Raw genomic sequence first — 15,652 nt, 5'->3', positions numbered from 1 at the left:
ACCCTAAAGCTGCCCAGGCCGGAGGCCCGTGAGAAGACCTGCACTCCCTCCCCAGCCCCTTTGGGGTCCTGCCTGCTGGTGTGAGCACCTTTGGGTGGGGGGTGCTGCACCCTGGGATGTGGGGCTGGGGTTCTGGCCACGCTGTGCTGCTCTGGGCCGAGTCCTGCTGTGGGGCAGGGCTGGGAGTTAGGGCTCCCTAGACCTGCTGGGAAGTCTGCACCCCACATGGTGAGAATCCCATTTTCCCACATGCATGGGGGAGGGGGGGCAAGCCCACTGTGGGGGGTTAGGTGAAAATGAGGGGGGTATTTACCCCCCACACACACACACGGGGGTGCTGTAGGGAGGTATTCCCCCCCTCCCGAGGGCTGACCCGCATTAAGGGGGCTCTGGCTGGCTCCGCCCCGGGCAGGCCAAGCCCCTCCCCCCGGCTCGGGGACTACATCTCCCAGCAGCCCCTGGGCCCGCGCAGGCGCAGTGCCGGCCTGGCGCGCACGCCGCGGTCCCGGCATGGCGGAGCCGGAGGCCTCGCAGCCCGGCCGGACTCCGCCGCCCCCGCCGGCCGCTCCCGGGTCTGGGCCGGGCCCCGCGGGGGGCGCCGCCGGCTCCAGCGACCCGGCCCGGCCCGGGCTGAGCCAGCAGCAGCGCGCGAGTCAGCGCAAGGCCCAGGTGCGGGGCTTCCCGCGGGCCAAGAAGCTGGAGAAGCTGGGGGTGTTCTCGGCCTGCAAGGTGCGGGGGGGGGTCTCGGCCTGCAAGGTGCGGGGGGGCCCGGGGGGGGGGTGTTCTCGGCCTGCAAGGTGCGGGGGGGGGGTCTCGGCCTGCAAGGTGCGGGGGGGCCCGGGGGGGGTCTCGGCCTGCAGGGTGCGGGGGGGGCCCGGGGGGGGTCTCGGCCTGCAGGGTGCGGGGGGGCCCGGGGGGGGGTCTCGGCCTGCAAGGTGCGGGGGGGCCCGGGGGGGGGTCTCGGCCTGCAAGGTGCGGGGGGGCCCGGGGGGGGGTCTCGGCCTGCAGGGTGCGGGGGGGCCCGGGGGGGGTCTCGGCCTGCAAGGTGCGGGGGGGGGGGGGGTCTCGGCCTGCAAGGTGCGGGGGGGTCCGGGGGGGGGGTCTCGGCCTGCAAGGTGCGGGGGGGCCCGGGGGGGGTCTCGGCCTGCAGGGTGCGGGGGGGCCCGGGGGGGGTCTCGGCCTGCAGGGTGCGGGGGGGCCCGGGGGGGGTCTCGGCCTGCAAGGTGCGGGGGGGCCCGGGGGGGGTCTCGGCCTGCAAGGTGCGGGGGGGGGGGGGGGTCTCGGCCTGCAAGGTGCGGGGGGGGGGTCTCGGCCTGCAAGGTGCGGGGGGGGGGTCTCGGCCTGCAAGGTGCGGGGGGGGGGTCTCGGCCTGCAAGGTGCGGGGGGGCCCGGGGGGGGGGTGGTCTCGGCCTGCAAGGTGCGGGGGGGCCCGGGGGGGGGGTGGTCTCGGCCTGCAAGGTGCGGGGGGGCCCGGGGGGGGTCTCGGCCTGCAAGGTGCGGGGGGGGGGTCTCGGCCTGCAAGGTGCGGGGGGGCCCGGGGGGGGTCTCGGCCTGCAAGGTGCGGGGGGTCTCGGCCTGCAAGGTGCGGGGGGGGGGTCTCGGCCTGCAAGGTGCGGGGGGGCCCGGGGGGGGGGTGTTCTCGGCCTGCAAGGTGCGGGGGGGCCCGGGGGGGGGGTGTTCTCGGCCTGCAAGGTGCGGGGGGGGGTCTCGGCCTGCAAGGTGCGGGGGGGGGTCTCGGCCTGCAAGGTGCGGGGGGGGATCCGGGGGGGGGTCTCGGCCTGCAAGGTGCGGGGGGGGGGGTCTCGGCCTGCAAGGTGCGGGGGGGGGGGGTCTCGGCCTGCAAGGTGCGGGGGGGCCCGGGGGGGGGTCTCGGCCTGCAAGGTGCGGGGGGGCCCGGGGGGGGGTCTCGGCCTGCAAGGTGCGGGGGGGGTGCATGGTGTGGGGAGGGTCGGCGGGGGGTTCTCAACCTGCAGGATGTGTGTGGGGGGTGTTCTCGGCTTGCAAGGTCCAGGGGCCCGGGTTTTTTTTCTCAGCCTGCAAGGTGCGGTGGGGGATCCGGGGGGTGTTCTTGGCCTGCGAGGGGCGGGGGGGTGTCTGGGGGGGTTTCTCGGCCTGCAAGGTGTGTGGGCGGGGGCGGTTCTTGGCCTGCAAGGGGCGGGGTTCCCTGGCTGTTCCACCCCTCCGGGGTCGCAGGGAATTGGGAAGGGAAGGGCCCTGCTGCCCCAGGACCCTGCACCAATTGCCTGGCCTGTCCCTGGCTTAGGCCAACGATGCCTGCAAGTGCAACGGCTGGAAGAACCCCAACCCGCCCACGGCCCCCCGCATGGACCTGCAGCAGCCCGTGACCAACCTGAGCGAGCTGTGCCGGAGCTGCGGACATGCTCTGGGTAAGGCCTGGCAGCGCCTCCCCCCGGTGCAGGGACCCAGGGTGGGCACGGGCTGGGAGAGCGTCGGGCTCTGCTCTGGTGGGGCTGGCAGAACGGGCCGGGGCTGCATTTAGTGCTGTGTATGCCTCCGTGGCTCCCGGGCAATGCACCCCGCTGGGTGATCCCAGGGTGTCACCACCTAAGCCTGTCCGTCTTCTTCGCTGCTCCCCCGTCCAGCTGACCACGTGTCCCACCTGGAGAACGTCTCGGAAGAGGAGATCAACCGGCTGCTGGGAATGGTGGTGGACGTGGAAAATCTCTTTATGTCGGTCCACAAAGAGGAGGACACGGACACCAAGCAAGTGTACTTCTACCTGTTCAAGGTATGGTGGGGGAGCAGCGGCTTTGCTCTGCCTTCGAGCCGCAAGGCTCCTCCGTGTAGCCGTTAGGGCGTTACGATACGCAGCGAAGGCGTCCAGTTCCCAGCCTAAAATCTGGCACATCTCTGCCTGCCTCTGGTCCAGTTGCTGGTCCGGGCAGTTACTTTCCAGGGCACATTTGGTTGAAGTCAGCTCTGGGGCAGGGAATCCTCTTTGTTCCATGGGCATCCCTCTTTGTTTCTGTCCCAGAAGTGTTCACAGTCCTTCTCCGTGATATGTCACCAGGCTGTCCGCAAGGCAGGCGTCCCCTTGGCCTCAGGGCTGCGCCTTTCTGGAGGGAGAGCTCGTTATTCCACCTTCGATAAATGGAGAGTTTGTTCCCTTCCTGGAAACAGTCTGCACATGTACAACAGCACGTGTTATCCACTGAGAATGCATCTGATTTGTGTAGGACCTAGAGTAACTATCCCGTTGCTTTGTATCCTGCCTGGCAAGGGATGGAACTCTGAATTCCTGACATCTTCATGGCAATGTGTTCTGGTGGGCTCAGAAGCCCCCAGTATCCCTCTTCTTGAGCGAGGAATGCTAGTTCCTCGTCATACGAGATTGCAAGAGCCACTCCTCTCCTAACCTGCGTCTTGCCTAAAATTCCTGGAGTCACAGCTGATCTCTGCTCCTTTATTGGTGCTGTGAACTATTCACCAGGCCCAAGGTGCGGCTGGCGGGACGTGGGAAGGACAGCGGATGGATTACATGAGACGCGGGGGAGAGTCTGTGTGTGGTCTCCGTTAGGCCTGGGAATAACGTGCTCACATAGGGCTCTAAGCCCAGTGAGCTGCTGACTTATTACAGTGGTTCTCAGCCAGGGGTACGTACCCCAGGGGTACGCAGAGATCTTCCTGGGGGGTCCATCAATTTACCTAGATATTTGCCATGTTTTACAAAAAAACACTAGCGAAAACACTACGCAAAAAAACACTAGTGAAATTGGTACAAAGTAACACGTCATACAGTGACTCTTTATACGGCTCTAGATATTATATACTAAAACGTAAGCACAATATTTATATTTCAATTGCTTTATTTTATAATTGTATGGTAAAATGAGAACATCAGCCATTGGGCTGTAGTAGTGTACTGTGACGCTTTTGTGTTTTTATGTCTGATTTTTGTAAGCGAGTAGTTTTTAAGTGAGGTCTCAAGTTGCAGTGGGGGAGGTTTAGGTTGGATATTAGGAAACACTATTTCACTAGGAGGGTGGTGAAGCACTGGACTGGGCTCCCTAGGGAGGTGGTGGAATCTCCATCCTTAGAGGTTTTTAAGGTCAGGCTTGACAAAGCCCTGGCTGGGATGATTTAGTTGGGAATTGGTCCTGCTTTGAGCAGGGGGTTGGATTAGATACCTCCTGAGGTCCCTTCCAACCCTGAGATTCTATGATTCAGTGAGCTGTAACTTGGGGCACACACCCCTCCTGAAAGGGGTTCCATTGTCTGGAAAGGCTGAGCGCTGGTGATTTATTGTATGTCTGGCAACCCACCTCAGGCAGCCCAACTGCAAGACTGGCTTAAAAGCAGAAGCTTTGCTGGAAACCAGATGTTGTCCCTGCCACCCCCGTCCCGAGCTGAATCCCCTGGGAGATACACTTCCAGGGAAGGAGTGAGCGGATTCCCAGGTGGTGCAAATCAACACAGCCCATTAAAGGCACCAGCGTGGCATCGTTTAAGCCAGCCGTGGATCTGGCCGGCTGCTCCTGGCCCAGCTTGTAATGGTCACAGCTTTCGGTGGTTGCTGTAAGCCTCGCCTCACCCCAGTCTCTGGTGTGACACATCCCCTTGTCTCCCCAGCTGCTGAGGAAATGCATCCTGCAGATGAACCGTCCTGTTGTAGAGGGGTCCCTTGGCAGCCCCCCCTTCGAGAAGCCGAACATCGAGCAGGTAACGCCAGCGCTCTGTAGCAGCCGTCCATTGTCACGGTGACCCAAAGACTGGTACGCCCTCTGCTGTAACACGCAGCTGGCCCCGAGCTAACGTGTCTGCCTGGACGCCCCCAGCGGGGGGGAGAGGTGCTGGTGTCTTCCAATGACCCTCTTTCAAGCCTGACCGTGTGGCTTTTAGCTTCCTGGTGTCTCTTCCCCCTGCCCGAATAATCCTTGTGTAACTCGGAGACGTTCCCTGCAACTGGCTGACTTGTTATCCACCCAGGGTCTGACACGGACGCGTCACTGTACATCTGGGTGCCTCGGTAGCAAACCAAGCCGCGTGTTAGCGCTGGTCCGAGGAAATCCATCCCCGGGGGCCAGTGCTGGGCGCGTTTGTTTCTCGTGGAGGTGACTGGTCTCCTGCCCTCACCCTGAAGTGGGAGATCTTCGTAAGTCGGAGGGCAGGGGCGGGGAGGGCTCTGGTAAAGTTTGAGGGACAGGTCAGGAATTGCCAGGCGGGGTCAGACCAGGCTCTGTCTTGTCCAGTGTCGCGTCTCCAGGCTTGGGCCAGTGCATCTCCGAGCTGCAGCCCTTGGAGAGCCTCCTGCGCTCCCAGTATTCCGGTCTGGGCTCTGCCACCGCCCCTTGGTCCCAGCCCTGGGTCTCGCCGGTTGACCAAACCGGTCAGTGATGATCTCGTAGTGTTGATAAATCACCTGGGAATACTCGTCCCGCTACACCCGATCCATAACTGAACGCGGGTCTCGGCTGCTCCATCCCATACCTCCTGCAACTCCTCAGCTGCGTTAACCTCGCCTCGTGCAGCTCCCCCCTCGCCCCGTGTTCATGCGCAGAGCCAGCCCTGCGTCGGCTGCTGTGTGACAAAGCCCCTGATGCTCCGCCGGCACCCTGCCCCCACAGGGAGTCTTCAACTTCGTCCAGTACAAGTTCAGCCACCTGCCCCCCAAGGAGCGGCAGACCATGTACGAGCTCTCCAAGATGTTCCTGCTCTGCCTCAACTACTGGAAGCTGGAGACGCCCTCCCAGTTCCGGCAGCGCTCGCAGAACGACGACGTGGCCACCTACAAAGTCAACTACACCCGGTGAGCGCTGGGGAGAGGGGCCGGGGCAGACCCTGTCGACCGTTCGTTGCATGCTTTGCTAACGGGGCTTTAGCTTGTGCCCCGCCCCCAAGTCTGGGGGAGCTCTGACCACGGCTCCCCTCACTTCACATCCCCAGTGGGGGGGATCTGGTCTCTCCCTCCTCTCCTGAGCTGCCACGTGCTGGTCCTGATCTCCCTCACCGCACTCCCTGCTGTATTCCCGGCGACCCTGAGCCGGCCGCTCGTAAGCACAGCACCTGCCGTGTCCCCGGAGTGCTGCCAGCAGCTGGCTCTGCCCCCCGCGGCTCAGTATGGCGCACAGCTTGCACCTGGGCCGGGCCGGCGGGTGGGCTTGTGGGTACTCGTGATGGTTCAGTGCCATGAAGCCAGCGTGCCTTGCCCCGGCCGGCTTGGAGAGACGGCGTCTCTGTGCTCCGCACTCCGCTGGGAAAGGTCCCCTATCTCGACTACCCCAGCCGCTGCCTCTCTGCCCCCATTGCCCCTCCATTCCCGACAAGATGCAGCTGCTGTGCTTTGCACCCCAGCCCGTGGCTGCAACCCCAGTCATAACGCCAGCCCCTTGGGGGCGCTGGTACCGGCGTCCAGGTCCCTGGGAGTGTGCCCGCTTTCTCCCCCAGCTGGCTGTGTTACTGCCACGTGCCCCAGAGCTGCGACAGCCTCCCCCGCTACGAGACCACCCACGTCTTCGGGCGCAGCCTGCTCAAGTCCATTTTCACCGTCACCCGCCGGCAGCTGCTGGAGAAGTTCCGGGTGGAGAAGGACAAGCTGGTGCCGGAGAAGCGGACGCTCATCCTCACCCATTTCCCCAAGTAGGTGGGGCTGGCTCCCGGGGCGTGGGGCTGGCTCCCGGGGCGTGGGGCTGGCTCCCGGGGCGTGGGGCTGGCTCCCGGGGCGTGGGGCTGGCTCCCGGGGCGTGGGGCTGGCTCCCGGGGCGTGGGGCTGGCTCCCGGGGCGTGGGGCTGGCTCCCGGGGCGTGGGGCTGGCTCCCGGGGCGTGGGGCTGGCTCCCGGGGCGTGGGGCTGGCTCCCGGGGCGTGGGGCTGGCTCCCGGGGCGTGGGGCTGGCAGGGGTTAGCTGCATTCTCGCTGGCCCTGGCGAACCCAGAGGTGGCTGTGATGGGTGGGTCATGTCTGGTCTCTGCGTGCCAGGTCCCCGGGCCCTGCTCACTGGGTGAGACTCCTCCCCATGGGGTACCTGCCCGTTAATCTGGGTTGCCACGTGTGGGCCCCCCCCCAATGCTGCTCATGGTTGGCAGCTCTAATGCGGCCGTGACACTAGCCTGCCTGCTGCTGGCTAACCTGCCCTGTCGCCCGTCCTGCCCAGGTTTCTGTCGATGCTGGAAGAGGAGATCTACGGGGAGAACTCGCCCATCTGGGAATCTGATTTCACCATGCCGGCCACGGAAGGCGCCCAGCTGGTCCCACGCCCAGGTACTTGGCTGGGAAAATGCTCGAGCGCCCCGGGAGCAATTGAGCTCCGTTGCAAGCGGGGGCTTGGCTTGGCACGGCCCGGTGGTCTGGGCTGCAGAGGGCCAGTGCAAACGCGTCCTGTCCAGGGCCACGTGGGCACCGACCCCGGGGCGGGAGGCTGTGGGCGAGCGGGTTCGGCTAGTGAAAGGTTCCGTTCTCGTTCCCAGCAGCCGTCAGCACCGTGGCTGTGCCCAGCACCCCGATGTTCAGCAAGAAACTCGGCAGCAGCTCTTTGTCCTCCATGAGCCTGGACGCCAGCACGGCCGAGCCCGTGCCAGGTAATGCCAGCCCCAGCTGTGGGTGCGCAGAGGGGCTGAGACGGCCCTGGGGCCCTGCTGGGCGGCACAAACCTTTATGGCCCCAACGCCTCTGGGACTGGCTGGGGGCTAGTGCCTGAGGGGTCAGCCTCTGGCCAGCACCACCTCCCCTGGAGCCAAAGGGGCAAAGCACTGCCAGCCCAGGGTGATCCGCGGTTAACCCTTGAGAGTCCATGGGGTTGCTCGGGTCTCAAGTGTGGGCTGGGGGAGGGAGCTCGGGGGACGGGTCTGTGGGGGGCGGGAGAGGGGCGCTGCCGTGAGCAGACAGGTTCTGCCCTCGCGATACATGTGGATGCCCGAGTGGATCGTCGTGAGCCAGCTTGGGATCAGCCTGCGCCCGCTGTTCCCTGTAACCCTGGCACCTGTCAGCCACAAGCCGTTCAGCTCAAAGGGGGGAAATGAAAGAACAACCTTTAGATCCTCGTCTGTCACCCGCCCCCCGAGCCTAGACTGCCTGGGACGGGACGGGGATGCCGTGCCCGCTTCCCTGGCCGGCAGTGCCACGCAGGAAGCCATGGAGCACCCGGTCGGCCTGGCCCCTGCGGGGTGACAGCAAGGCCTCCCAGCCGTGCTCATGCCCCAGCAGCACCGGTTCCCGTGGGCCCCAGCCCTGCCGCGCACTGGCTGCTGCTGCAGGGTTCGGGTGCGCCGGCTGCCAACTCCCTTGCCCTGTGGCTCGGCGGGAGGCGGCGTCCTGAGCTCCATGGGGCGGGAGATGCAGGGAAGCGAGTGGCCTGTGGTCCTGCCAGCGTGACCATCCTCTGCTGCCCGAGCAGGCGAGAAGCGGAAGCTGCCCGAGAGCCTGACGCTGGAGGATGCCAAGCGGATCCGGGTCATGGGCGACATCCCCATGGAACTGGTCAACGAGGTGATGCTGACCATCACGGACCCGGCCGCCATGCTGGGCCCGGAGGTAGGGGGCAGGGAGCGGCGGGGATGGGCTGGGCCAGGGTTGCTGGCGACCGTAGGAGCGGCTGTGCCAGACCTCGGCTGGCGCCTGCTCTGACCCCGTGCTGGGGCCTGGCATGACTGTTGTGAGGGAGGGGGCGGGACTGGCAGCCGCCAAGGAGCAATCCAGCGCCATGCTGGGTGGGAGGGTTCAGGCTTGCCCTGGGCAGCTTGGCCTCTAAATATTCCCCTAGGCTGGCTCCTGGCTGGGCGTCAGTGGGCCGGGGGGGGGCGGGGGTAAGTGGGCAGGGCTTTGTCCCTTACACCCCCTGCTCCGCCCCCAGACCAGCCTGCTGTCGGCCAACGCAGCGCGGGACGAGACGGCGCGGCTGGAGGAGAGACGCGGCATCATCGAGTTCCACGTCATCGGCAACGCGCTCTCGCAGAAATCCAACAAGCGGATCCTGATGTGGCTGGTGGGGCTGCAGAACGTCTTCTCCCACCAGCTGCCCCGCATGCCCAAGGAGTACATCACCCGCCTAGTCTTCGACCCGTACGTGGGGCGGGGGCTGCTCTGTGGAGCCAGGCTCAGGCTCTGGCGGGGGGGGCTGCTCTGGGGAGCCGGGCTCGGGCGGGGGGCGGGCTCAGGCTCCGTGGCGGTCCCAGTTCGGTCCCTGCGTCCTGGCTGCTCCAGAGCCCAGGCCCAGCGTGACCCCAGCAGCTGTGGGGGGGGTGGGAATGGTCTGGACCCCTGAGCCAGGCTGACACCGGCCCCCAGATCCCTCCCCAGCCCCATAACATTAACTCAGACGGGTCCGTTCCTGCCTGAGCTGCAAACTCCTCCCCCTCCCCCACCACTGCTGCAGTGACGCACTGGGGGTGGGGGGCAGGCTAGTGCATTGAGTGGGGGCCCCCCCAGCCCCCTGTGTGACTCTGGCTGTGCCTTTCCTGGCAGCAAACACAAGACCCTGGCTCTGATCAAGGACGGCCGGGTGATCGGGGGCATCTGCTTCCGGATGTTCCCCACCCAGGGCTTCACGGAGATCGTCTTCTGCGCCGTCACCTCCAACGAGCAAGTGAAGGTGAAGGCAAAACTGCAGCTCGCCGGGGGGGGGGGGGGGGGGCAGGCAATGAGAGAGAGCAGCGGGGAGCTGCAGGTCGGGATTGGGGAGCCTAGGGATGGGATAGCAGAGGCTGCGAGTCAGGAGTGAGGGGCCCTGGCAGAGCAGGGGGAGGGGGGCAGGGCTGGGACAGCAGGGGGCTGTGGGTCGGGAGTGAGGGGCACCGGCAGAGCAGGGGGAACACAGGGCTGGGATAGCAGAGGCTGCGGGTTGGGATTGTGGGGTGCTGGCAGAGAGGTTTGGGGGGGGAGCCCAGGCCTAGATAGCAGGGGGAGGTTACAGGCCAAGGCTTTGAGGCTGCGCTACCTGTGAGGGAGGCAGGAGTTGATGCTTTACCCCAGGGCCGGGCCGGGGACCGTGTTTAACGCTGGCGGTTCCTGCGGCCGAGCAATCGCTGTGCTGGGGTCTGTTCCCCAAACACGTCCTGGGGCATCTCCCCACAACCCCTCCCTGGGAGACTGAGCCCTGCCTGCCCCGGGGCGTCTGCCTGACGGGCGTCTGTCTGTCTGTCTGCCTCCCAGGGGTACGGGACGCACCTGATGAACCACCTGAAGGAGTATCACATCAAGCACAACATCCTCTACTTCCTGACCTACGCCGACGAGTACGCCATCGGCTACTTCAAGAAGCAGGTCCGTCTCCCGGCGCCGCCTGCCCCCGCCCACCTGGGGGAGAGTCCTAATGCCTGCTTCCTCCTCTCCCCCCCCCCCCCCCCCCCCACGTGGTGTCGCTCGCTCTCACAACCCTCCTTCCTTTCCAGGGCTTCTCCAAGGACATCAAAGTGCCCAAGGGCCGCTACCTGGGCTACATCAAGGACTACGAAGGGGCGACGCTGATGGAGTGTGAGCTCAACCCCCGCATCCCCTACACCGAGCTCTCGCACATCATCAAGAAGCAGAAGGAGGTATCTCCTGGGGGGGGGGGGAGCTCCGCTCAGCCTGGCTCCTTGCGCCAGCCCCGCCCGCGCTGCCGTATCACCTTGACGCTAGTGCAGGGAAAGGGGCAACGCTGCTGTCCCAGGAGGCTGCTGGCGTGGGAGCGCCCCTCTTGGGCCCTGTCTCCATGGCCCACACAGCTCCCAGCACGGCTTTGCCATGTGCGTGCTAGTCCTGGTCCAGTTCCTCCAGGCCAGCGTCCGGCCGCGACACAGCACCCGCCTCCGTTCGGACCCGAACCAGTCACCTGGAGCTGCTGCCTGGCTCCGGCTTGCCTTGGGCAAGCACTGCTTCCCTGCTCCTGGGCACAAGGCAGCCTTCAGGGCCCGCAGGCACGGCCCTGCGCCCGGCTCCCCCGCGAAGGCCTGAGAGTGAGGGGAGCGGGCCTGGGCCAGCCAGACTCTGCCCTCGCCGGGCCTTCCCCCGCTCGCTTCTAGCCTCTGCCGTTCCCACTGCAGATCATCAAGAAGCTGATCGAGAGGAAGCAGGCGCAGATCCGCAAGGTCTACCCGGGCCTGACCTGCTTCAAGGAGGGCGTGCGGCAGATCCCCGTCGAGAGCATCCCTGGGATCAGTAAGTTTGGGCCACAAACCTCTGCCGCCCCGGTAGCAGGGCAGGGCTCTGACAGCTACTCCTGCCCCCCAGAGCCTGTCCCTGCGGCGGTAGCTACGTCCCTAGCGCCTGTGCGCTGCACCACCGCCACACCTGTAGGCAGCCGGTGTCACCTTGCGAATAGTTTCCGCTGCGGGCAGTGCTGCTGCCACCTCGTGGCCAGGCTGTGCCACTGCGCTATCCTCTGCGGCGTGCAGCATCCGAAGGGTCCGGGTCCGGGCTGAGACGTCCAGGGAGCGGTGCCCTTGTACTGGGGGGTGAGGCTGGGCAGCGGCTGGCTCCGCCCTTAATGCAGTAACAAAAGCAGGCGCATCAGGAAAGAGCAGAGGGGTCGAATGGCTCTGCAGTGGTTCTGATCTGTGCATCCCAGCCTCAGCTCTGTGCTGGACTAGTACAGCTCCGGGCACGTCTCCGTGGAGCAGTGCGTTCCGGGGGCAGCGGAGGGGTGGTCGTGGCCCTCACAGCCAGGTTCTGGAGGGCTGGATTGAGCAGCTTGGGGGTCGCGGAAACAGAGTGCTGCCCAGGGACTGCGCTTGGGGAGGGGATTGGGACTCGGTGGATGGCATGTGAGCCAACGCCTCTTCCTGCCTTCCAGGAGACACGGGATGGCGGCCGCTGGGGAAGGAGAAAGGGTAAGTGCTGTTTCCAGCCCTGCGTCTGTCGCCGCTGGCCCGGGGAGCTCACCGGGGTACTGAGTGCGGGGGGAGCAGCGGCACAGGTGTGATATCCCACCCCTGTCAGCAGCCCAGGCCAAAAGGGGCGATTGCTGGCTCCCTGGCCTGGCAGACAGTGCAGGGATGGCACGTGGCTGTAATCCATTCTCAGCATCCCAGCAGGGTCCCCCAGGCTGCCAGATCTCGAGGCAGCAGCATCCTTGGGACGTCTGGGCCATAGCTGTGTGGGAGCAGCCATGACACACGTGGTCTGGGGCTGGTCACGCTGCCCCAGGGATCCCTCGTGTGGCTCTGTCCCTGGCAGGGTGCTGCCCCCAGCACGGAGGCAGCGTGTCCTGAGTGCCCTAGAGTAGGCTGCCCAGGAGGGAGGGCCAGGGGCTCGCCCAGCCACCAGAGCTTGGTGCCCGCTCACCTACAGGTGCTGGGAGGGGACAAACGCGGTGGGTGCTGACCTCATCTGACCCTTTCTCCTGCAGGAAGGAGCTCAAGGACCCAGACCAGCTGTACAACACCTTGAAAAACCTCCTGGCCCAAATCAAGGTGACGGGACATGGGGGCCGGCTCCCTCTGGGCACCGAGAGCCGCTGGAGGCCAAGACCTCGCTGGGTAGCGAGAGCTGCAATGGGTCCATTAGAGCCTCCACCTCTGGGCCCAAGCCGGTCGCCAACTGGGGGCTCTGGGAAGGTTCTCCCAGCTCCATGGGGTATCTGGGGCCAGCAGCTGGTTCTGATCCGTGGCCCCTGAGCCCAGGGCATCTCGCTCTGTCTGAGCTCCCCGTGCTCAGGGTGGGGGCCAGGAGCCATGCACCGCCCGGGCCTGGTTCTGGAAGGGGGACTGGCTGTGCAGCGGGAGGGGAGTCCAAGCTGTCCCCTATGTGTGAGTCTCTGACTGCCCCTTGCCCCCCACAGACGCACCCCAGCGCCTGGCCCTTCATGGAGCCCGTGAAGAAGTCGGAGGCCCCCGATTACTATGAGATCATTCGCTTCCCCATTGGTAGGTGGCCGATCTGCCCGAGGCCCACGCGGCACCAGGAGTGCCGCACGCCCTGGGGAGTGGGGTGAGCATGGGCTGTGTGGCGTATACATTGGCAGTGGGGGACCGGACTCCTGGGTCCTATTTCGCCTCTGGGAAGGAAGTGAAATCTAGTGGCTGGAGGGGGGCTGGGTTCTGCCCTCTCCTTTGTTCAGTTTCCCGGGCAAAGGTGTCACCTGGCTTCTAACCCCTTCCTGGGTTCTCATGTTACATGCTCAGGTATTCTCCTTCGGGCTGTCTCCCGTCCCCCAATGCAGACTATCCTAGCCACACTCCCCGGTCAGCATTCACAGACCACAGTAAGAACAGTCCCAGTTCGTCACACAGGGGTACAGGGGATTCTAGTGGCCAGCGCAGAGGTGGGGAGCCCGGACTCCTGGGTTCTGTTCCTGGCTCCGTCACTGACTTGCTGCACCCCCATTTCCCCGCTGAGGGCGCTGGGACCCGAGGTGTGGGGGGGACCTAGCCAGCCGCGGGCTGATCACTGCCCCCCCTCCCCCCTCCCGCAGACCTGAAGACCATGACCGAGCGTCTGAAGAATCGCTACTACGTCACCAAGAAGCTCTTCATCGCCGACCTGCAGCGCATCATCACCAACTGCCGGGAGTACAACCCACCCGACAGCGACTACTGCAAGTGCGCCAACACCCTCGAGAAGTTCTTCTACTTCAAGCTCAAGGAGGCCGGGCTCATAGACAAGTAGGGGCTCGGGGGGGCCCTGGCGCTCCAGCCTCGTCTCCTGGCCTCACTCTCCCCTTGTATCCGGAGCCCCCGGCCGAGGCATCGCGTCCTGCCTCGCTCTCCCAGGAGGGGCTCTTGGGCTTCTCTGAGCCCGGCTCAGCTGCTGACAGGTGGGGCAGGGCGAGGGGCACGGGTAGCTGCTGAACGGCCAGCGTGTGGGGCCAGCTCCCCTCCCGCTGCTAGGGGAGGCCCCTGGGACATGCTGGCTCGCCCCTGGCCTCTCCCCTTGGTGCCAGGGCTGCGTTAGCCACCGGGGCCCCCTGCCCCAGTCCAGGTGGCACTCAGCCTGGGGTGTCTCCGCCCAAACTCGGAGCCTCGCCCTGGAGGTGGGAGCCCGGGCAGCCATAGGTTGCCCTTGGCTCTGCAGTGCGTTCAGCTGGGGCATGGACCTGCTGGGCTTGAAATTCCAGCTGGGCAACACAGGCTCCACCCCAGGCGAGCTGCACTGTGTCTCTCTGGCCCGGGGCTGTATGCGGGCGTTGGCCAAGGCTGCCCCACGCCCCTGGGCTCCACATACGGCCGTCTCTGCTTTATGGGCCGCGGCCCAGCCCCTCTGCATCTCCCCTACGACCACTGCTCCTGCCGCAGCCCCCCGTGTTCCCTTCACTCCTGTTCCTGCCCACAGGGCGCATCCCTCCCTGCCACTCACCGCGTGAATGTAAAACGGGGGCCGGCGTTCTCCTCTGCCGGCCGGGCACTGCGGGGAAGGGAGCTGCCCCCCTCTGGCCGTGCCTGGGGTCAGGCTCTTGGCTGCAGGCTGTGCTAGGTGGAGATGATCGGAGGGGGCTGGATCAGCTCTCAGCCGTTCCTCTCCCCCCCCCCCCCCCCCTACAGCTCGGCCTGGGGCCCATCCTCTGTCCTCTCCTGCCCCCGGCACTGCATGGTCCCCTCTGGCTGTCAGTCCTGCCCCAGCCCTGCCTCTCTGGGCCAAGCTATTTGGCTAGCATGAGCCCCTCCACTGTCACTCCTGTTGGGGGCCGTCTGTGCTGCACCAGGGTCTGCCCCCTGCTCTGTGTCCCAGGGGTTTTCCTAGCTCCAGCTCATAGCGCTGCCATCCTGAGCTGGGGGGGGACGGGACTGCTGTGCCCCTCTTCCCGCCATGGGGCGGTGCCTACATCTCAGTGGGGCTTGGGCTGCAGGGCCTGGGGCAGGGCAGGGTTCTCCTGGGTGGGGCATTTCAAAAGGGAGTGCAGGGGGAGGGGGTGACAGCTCAGGGGAAATGGGTCCCAGGCTGGAGCCCTGTGTTGTGCCGGGGTGAACAGAGCGGTTAGTGTGGTGAGCGGCTAAACCAGGCCCCCTCCCTACTCCTTCCTCGGGGGCCTGACTGGAGTCACCTGGGCAAGGGGATTAGGGGGCTGCTTCTCCCTGCCGCACAGCTGGGTTACTGACCTGTCCTACAACCCCTCGGGGCACAGCCTTCTGCCTCCCCTCCCTGGCAGAGGGCCCCTGAGTCCTGGCAGAGCGACAGGCCCCCTCTGGCTCATCGGCACCTCCCTGTGGTACAAGCCTCTACAGCTCCTGGCCCGTGGCGTTCTCTGGCTCCTGGCTGATGGCGCTAGACGCAGGCAGCGAAGATTTCTCCCCGCAGTGGAACGGATGGAAGAACAGGCAGGCCGCGGAAGCATTTTGCTGTCCTGTTCCCCCACTCTGCCCCCAGACTGGTCACTGTTGCCTTATTCCCCCCCATGCACTGGCCTGTCCCTCGTGTGCTGCCATGGGCCCTTCCCATCTCCCCATTTCATTTTTATTTTCCTTTATTTTTATTTTTTTTAAATAAATGTACATGGCCCCAGTGAAGCACCTGTCTGTCTCCTGGTGTCCTGGGCCCCACAGCAGCAAGGCATTGTGGGTGGGTAGCCCCCCCTGGTTATGAGCATGGTGCTGCTGTGTGCCAGACTGTCACCCCTTCCTCTAACAGCAGTGCCACCACCTCTGGCCAGCTGCAGCAGGAAGAAGTGAGCGCCAGCCCTGGAGATGGGCAAGCAGCCTCCCAGGTGATCCCTTCTCACACCCGCAGCCAGGGAGCAACTCCCCCTTGGCACTGACTCAGCAGGGAGCCCAGGGCATGGAACAAAC

General features: G+C 65.5%; 1 protein-coding gene across 3 annotated transcripts; it reads left to right on the top strand.

Moving 5' to 3' along the window:
- Positions 1-510: 510 nt before the first annotated feature.
- On the top strand, positions 511-14,123 carry KAT2A (lysine acetyltransferase 2A). Of its 3 annotated transcripts, none has more exons than XM_054014588.1 (18): positions 511-729; positions 2,264-2,387; positions 2,604-2,749; positions 4,591-4,680; positions 5,586-5,767; positions 6,406-6,597; positions 7,111-7,217; positions 7,424-7,534; positions 8,350-8,486; positions 8,806-9,014; positions 9,417-9,543; positions 10,104-10,214; positions 10,343-10,486; positions 10,976-11,090; positions 11,725-11,761; positions 12,280-12,343; positions 12,712-12,796; positions 13,345-14,123. In XM_054014588.1, the coding sequence occupies exons 1-18, from the start codon at positions 511-513 to the stop codon at positions 13,536-13,538; spliced, it is 2,394 nt and encodes a 797-aa protein (XP_053870563.1). In that variant the 3' UTR covers positions 13,539-14,123. The 3 variants fall into 3 exon arrangements, with proteins under 3 accessions (XP_053870563.1, XP_053870564.1, XP_053870565.1); XM_054014589.1 differs by lacking the exon at positions 511-729 and adding an exon at positions 1,677-1,692; XM_054014590.1 differs by lacking the exon at positions 511-729 and adding an exon at positions 2,111-2,119.
- Positions 14,124-15,652: the final 1,529 nt, after the last annotated feature.

This window comes from Malaclemys terrapin, chromosome 25, assembly GCF_027887155.1.
Source record: "Malaclemys terrapin pileata isolate rMalTer1 chromosome 25, rMalTer1.hap1, whole genome shotgun sequence".
Classification (NCBI taxonomy): domain Eukaryota; kingdom Metazoa; phylum Chordata; order Testudines; family Emydidae; genus Malaclemys; species Malaclemys terrapin.
This window is presented reverse-complemented; position numbering and strand designations above follow the sequence as displayed.

Bases quoted from the DNA above. Each gene is read 5' to 3' on its own strand.
- KAT2A (XM_054014588.1), top strand. From the start codon at position 511: ATGGCGGAGCCGGAGGCCTCGCAGCCCGGCCGGACTCCGCCGCCCCCG. The intron at 7,218-7,423 runs GTACTTGGCTGG...TCTCGTTCCCAG, and splicing joins CCAGCTGGTCCCACGCCCAG to CAGCCGTCAGCACCGTGGCT. The intron at 7,535-8,349 runs GTAATGCCAGCC...CTGCCCGAGCAG, and splicing joins CACGGCCGAGCCCGTGCCAG to GCGAGAAGCGGAAGCTGCCC.